This window comes from Neolamprologus brichardi, chromosome 12 (genome assembly GCF_056152115.1).
Source record: "Neolamprologus brichardi isolate AB-2024 chromosome 12, ASM5615211v1, whole genome shotgun sequence".
Lineage (NCBI taxonomy): Eukaryota > Metazoa > Chordata > Actinopteri > Cichliformes > Cichlidae > Neolamprologus > Neolamprologus brichardi.
The window spans coordinates 28,646,978-28,653,009 of NC_142115.1; the positions used below are offsets into that span (position 1 = coordinate 28,646,978).

The window sequence follows — 6,032 nt, forward strand, 5'->3', positions numbered from 1 at the left end:
ATAAAACAGAGTCTAAATGACATGAAATGACAATTATTAGGTCTGAAATGGAGTAGGAAGAAGTATAACATACTTATTAATCCCTACCCCATGCTTAACATTCTACCCCATGCTCAACATTCTAATGATTAGTCAATTTTTTGCAAGTTATTCCATTTAGGTTCGTTTTTACGACTGTATTTTCAACCGTTTATGTCAGTTGTGAAATGAGAAACTGTCCTAAAATGGTAACCATGTATGAACAAATATTCTCTGTGTGATGACAATCTTTCACCAGGTAGCAGGTAAACACAGTACCGTTAACTACCATCCCCACTGAAACCATGCAAGCGTTTTTGAGAGATTAAAAACTAAACTGAATTAGAATAAAAGCTAAAAATGGTGGTCTCACCAGGATTTTATTATTATTTTTCAGTTGACTGTTGCTTAAATCTGCTTTGAAATGCTGGCATGTATCTTGTACCAAAAGTTTTAATTGGAAATTCACTTCCAGATAATTTAGGAGTACAACTTCATTCATAAAAAATGTATTTAGCATTTCAACTTTTAATTAGTTTTAAGATTAATCCCAATGGTATGCTTATGTTCAATTAGTAAGAAAATGCTTAAAAAACATTGCGCAAAAAAAGAAATAAAAACTGTTCATGGCGATGGTTGAGGAGGTTGAAGCAGGGCACCATGTGGTATTTACTCAACTAAAGAGTTGATGAGCAAAGCAAAACCTGCAGCTAAGGAGTGTGCACAAGGTAGAGCATAAAGACTGAACTGTTTCTGACGTTATTATAACCACATATCATGATTCACAAAAAAAAAGTCATTGCAGCCTTTGAAAAATCTCCTGCCTCTAGAGCACACTTACCAGGATTTTCCAATAATGCAAGAACAGGCGAGGGCACTTGTTTCTTATTTGACATGCTATTTATAAAACGTCCTTCTCTTAATTAATTTTAATCCTCCTGTTAATTCAAAACACCTTGATGTCTGGCAATTAATTCCTACTGGGTATCTGTAATGACCCAACACAAACAGTGGGAAAATCACTTAGGTTAAGTCTAGACTTTTCTGAGAGAGAAAATAATTTCCACATCAGAGTGTTTTTTAAAAACACCTACTTGCGCTTGGTTTCTGCTTGAGTCATAGTTGGGATTAAAACTGATCGTTTGTTAATTTTATAAATGAGGTCATTTATTTTTTTTACATCATAAATGGATGTAAAAACACACTTCCTTTCCTGTCACCTGTCACGTCACTATAAATGCCTTCCTGCCCTGCACACCTGACTTCATTCAAGTCTTCTATTTGTTTAAGCATTTTTGTATATTTTAAAAATGTCTCACTCTTGTGTTCTTTAGGTAGGATTTGATCCTCACCACCACATACGTGTTCCTGGACTTCCTCCTAACCTGTCGGGCATTCCTGGTGGAAAACCGTAAGTCTTGTTTAGTCTTTCTTAAATGGCATAATCATACTGAGAAAGTTCACAGAAACACACATATATTCCCCTCTGCTTATGTTTTCTTACTTTTCTCTCATCACCCTTTATCACCTCACACGACCCTTTTATTTTGCTTCAGAGCTTATTCCTTTCATGTGAGCGCTGACGGACAAATGCAGCCTGTGCCTTTTCCTCCGGATGCACTGATCGGCCCTGGCATCCCGCGCCATGCTAGACAGATCAATACTCTCACCCACGGGGAGGTGGTGTGTGCCGTTACCATCAGTAACCCTACACGTCACGTTTATACCGGCGGCAAGGGCTGTGTCAAGGTGTGGGATATCAGTCACCCGGGCAACAAGACCCCTGTTTCCCAGCTGGACTGCCTTGTGAGTGCAACACATTGGTCCTCATGTAACATACTTTTACAATACCACTTTTACAGCCACTAGTTGCTTGCATGTATACATTTCAACGACAGTTCTCTTTTGGCACATCAGAACAGGGATAACTACATTCGATCCTGTCGGCTACTTCCTGATGGACGAACTCTTATCGTTGGGGGAGAAGCGAGTACTTTATCAATCTGGGATTTGGCTACACCGACTCCTCGGATCAAAGCGGAATTAACTTCGTCTGCACCTGCATGTTATGCTCTGGCCATCAGCCCAGATTCTAAAGTCTGCTTTTCCTGCTGCTCTGATGGAAACATTGCCGTCTGGGATCTTAACAACCAGACTCTGGTTAGGTAAAGAACTGGGGAATGAAATTTAAGGTTATTGAATTATGCTGAACAAAAAAAAAAAAAAAAATTAACCTGCTATTAAACCAAAACAGCGTCACATGTTGGCTACACATTAGTTTAGTCAAGATGCTGATCTGGTTGATGTCAAGCCAACTTGAAAGAAAAACAGTATTGTTAGTTATGGGTTTGTCTGTTTCTCTGCAGGCAGTTCCAGGGCCACACAGATGGAGCCAGCTGTATAGACATTTCTAATGATGGGACCAAGCTTTGGACCGGAGGTCTGGATAACACTGTCCGGTCCTGGGACCTGAGAGAGGGACGCCAGCTGCAACAGCACGACTTCACCTCTCAGGTACACATTTATACACGTACTGCACCACGTGACTATTGGGAGCGATCATAATGAAACAGTGTGGAATTTGTTCCACTCCTCCGGCAGCTTTCAGGTGTGTGTTCAGGGTTCAAAAATATGGGTTTTGCACAGACGTCTATTATTATTTGGTGGTAAAATGTCACAGATGAAAATTGTGCACCCCAGGACAAGTCACTGCCATTTGCAGTTTGTGTGATTACTGTCTCGGCTTTTGATTTATTGCAGTCATTTACAAGCTCAGTTCAGAACATTTAACCCACACTAAAAGCCCGGCTGAGCCCTGTCCTCAAATACTTTTAACACTAATAATATGTGCAGGTAGAATTTAGTTTTTTCCCCCTTGTGAGTAGAAAAGCAGCAATAATAGACCATTACTGCAATTTTCCTGAATAGAGCCATTTCAGTGTGCACATGAGGAGGTGAGTGTGCAGTAAAGAGAGCTCAGAGAGGACAGTCATGGCTGATAGAGTTCTTAGGCTTTCCAGTAATGTCAGGTCTAGCCCCGCTCCCCCCTGCTACAGCTTGAGCAAATCTGGAACCATTTGACAGAGAAAAGAAGTAATGGTTTACCAGATTTTTCAGCTATCAGTTGTATCCTGTGTATGCATTTTGCTCTTCCATGGTGTAAAAAAGGGATTTTTAAAAAACAATAAGGACTTAACTATTCATCTACCTCTTTGTAATGTAAAAGGTTGAGGTATGGGACTATGACATATTTTTGGAACATCTATCTGTGCCCACCTCCAATAGACAGATGCATACCTTACCCTAATATAAGAGATATACTGAGTATTATTTACACAGAATATAGGGAGACATAGCTGTCATTAAAATGGGTATGTTGGTGTTGGTTGCAGATCTTCTCACTGGGATACTGTCCAACGGGAGAGTGGCTGGCAGTTGGGATGGAGAACAGTAATGTGGAGGTGTTGCATGTCACCAAACCTGACAAATACCAGCTCCACCTGCATGAAAGCTGCGTGCTGTCACTCAGATTTGCGCACTGTGGTAAGCATAAACAACTTTATTGAGATGATTCTGTTGTCACCAGTATTTTGCAACATGAAATGAATATATGTGCCAGGTCTTGAGATGTTAACGATGAGATAATGGTTTAGCACCTGAGCGAGCAAATTAACCTTCACTTAAATAATTTACTTTGGCTTTTAAAGATTTAAAGCGTTTTTCGTTGCCGTAGCCTAATGCAGTTGTCGATCCTCTGCAGGGAAGTGGTTTGTAAGTACAGGAAAAGACAATCTGCTAAATGCATGGAGAACCCCATATGGAGCCAGCATATTCCAGGTAAGTGGGCAAGAACACAACCATGGATGAAAGGCAACTGAGAGGCCAAGCGCAGCACAGCGTAATAGCCAAGAGTTATGGATTTTAGAGAAATAACCCAGGTAGAGATATCAAACACCGCTTTTGCTCACTGATTGTGAAGTTTAGCTATCAGGGTTCTATATTGAGGACCCAAGAGTACGACACAAAAGACAGATGGTAAAAAGCAAAAGATGAGCTTTAGTCACACAAGGAGATTCAAGGTTATAAAAAAACAAGCACAGGGAGCAGCTGATGCAGAATGCTGGGCACTTACCGTTATAAAAGACATACATTGGGACTAATCTGGTGCAAAACGGAATTGAGCAGCAGAACACCAAAGAGCTAAAGCAGTAGGTAATGTGAGACTGGGAGTAGCCTGCTGATGGGGCTGATTAGATGAATGAAAACATTTGAGAGGAACAGGGAAGAACAGGTGATGCAGCAGGTGGGAAACTCAAGCAGGTGAGAATCAATTATGGGAATAAATAAACTGGACTGAATGAAATACTAGATTAAAAATAAAAAACACGCAAGTGGGGGTGTTATTTCTTATTTTTAATAAAGAAAAATAAGAACTCTTAACAAGTAATTCTTGGATATTCCTTGGATGAAATTACTTTCCTAATGAAAATACAACAGTCTGTATGACTGAACTTTTGCAGCTATAGTGAGTTCAACAACCTTCTGTGGCTTTACAATAACAAGAAAGTCGTGTGTCTGCGTAGCCTTCATCTTTCTCGCCCTTTTTATACATTTTCTTGCATCTTTTATTCCCCCGACAGTCAAAAGAATCATCCTCTGTGCTGAGCTGTGACATCTCCATCGATGATAAGTACATTGTGACGGGATCAGGAGATAAGAAGGCAACTGTCTATGAGGTCATCTACTAATAGCTGTGCTTGTTAAACAAGAAGGCCATCCTTCCATCCAACCGTGAGGTCTCCTTCATCTGTGTAAATTTTTTTTATGTGTATAGGATAAACCTAAAAGGAACAAACCAAACATTTTCTTGGACCATGACTTCCTGACCTTCTGGCTAGTCGAGGATCAAAACCAACAAGCGGACCCAAGCACAGATCTTTTTTTTTTTCCTTTTAAGTGACTTTGTGTTATTGTGAGGATGAGTGAATGCTGTTGGGCTGTTAACATTCCTTTATGTTACCTTTCACTTAAGCCTCTTATTTCTTTTTTCCTTTTTCAGTGTGTAGACTGTAAAACAAGCGTTACTGTTCACATACATACTAATCTGCCTGTGGACTTTATACATACATGGAGACTAAAATGTATGCAAACTAGGTGGCAGATCTGAGCTGTAGTGCTTCTGGGCTACTCTGGAATATCAACAGCCAACCTGCACACAACTAATGCTGATGGTGTAAATAAAGGGGCAACAATTTGGTTACTTTTTTGCCATTTATATTGCCATGTGTTTTGAGTCTGCAGCTGAGCTTTCTTCATATTTTGACATCCCCTCGTTATTTCTGTGCTTAACTGCATCCTGCAGATGTGTCGCCTTAATTGTGACGATGGCACATTCATCCAAAGGGTGCAGGGCACACAAAAATATAGCACTTGCGCACATGTAAATGGGTTTTTCAAGCAAATATATCAGAGGCGCCGTTTTTTAAATGGTATCGAAATGTGAGGCGGTATATTCATCTTTAATTTGTTAGTTATGGCTTGAATTCATGTACAGTGTGTTATTTCATCACACTGATTTTTCCTTCTTTGGGCTATGAAGATATACACCTTTTTATTTTTATTTTAAATAACAGTAAGAAAAAGCTTCCACCTGTGAAAAACATCAACAAATTTCATAACAATCTATCTAAAAAGGTTGTGTCAGACCCGCTTAAAATAGTATTGTCCATCAAGAATTAGTTTAGAATAGTTTATTATTAAACATGTTCATATATTCAGTTTTTTTTAGAGATAAGATCAATAAGACTTTCTGAATGCTAGATGCAGCCAGGAGGACTTAAGCCTGGCTCAGATTATGAATACTCAACTATGCCTACTACAAGATATCTGGTCATTGCTGTGAGATTTTCAGGCAACAAGAATTTACACCTAAAAATATCTGGTAAAAGAACACTGCATATGAATATGCAAAATTTGGAGACAAGGGATGATATTTCAGGTACCACAAGCTTTCC

At 39.5% G+C, this 6,032-nt stretch overlaps 1 protein-coding gene across 2 annotated transcripts in view; it reads left to right on the plus strand.

The window, feature by feature from the left end:
* Positions 1-5,809, plus strand: part of LOC102798722 (transducin-like enhancer protein 4) — a 42,688-nt gene extending 36,879 nt beyond the window's left edge. For both annotated transcript variants that reach the window (XM_006790010.3, XM_006790011.3), the window contains exons 14-20: positions 1,353-1,429; positions 1,575-1,824; positions 1,936-2,183; positions 2,385-2,532; positions 3,411-3,561; positions 3,779-3,855; positions 4,659-5,809. In XM_006790010.3, the coding sequence (XP_006790073.1) occupies positions 1,353-1,429; positions 1,575-1,824; positions 1,936-2,183; positions 2,385-2,532; positions 3,411-3,561; positions 3,779-3,855; positions 4,659-4,766 (1,059 nt within the window). In that variant the 3' untranslated portion in view covers positions 4,767-5,809. The remainder of the gene's footprint in view (positions 1-1,352; positions 1,430-1,574; positions 1,825-1,935; positions 2,184-2,384; positions 2,533-3,410; positions 3,562-3,778; positions 3,856-4,658) is intronic.
* The last annotated feature ends 223 nt before the right edge of the window (positions 5,810-6,032 follow it).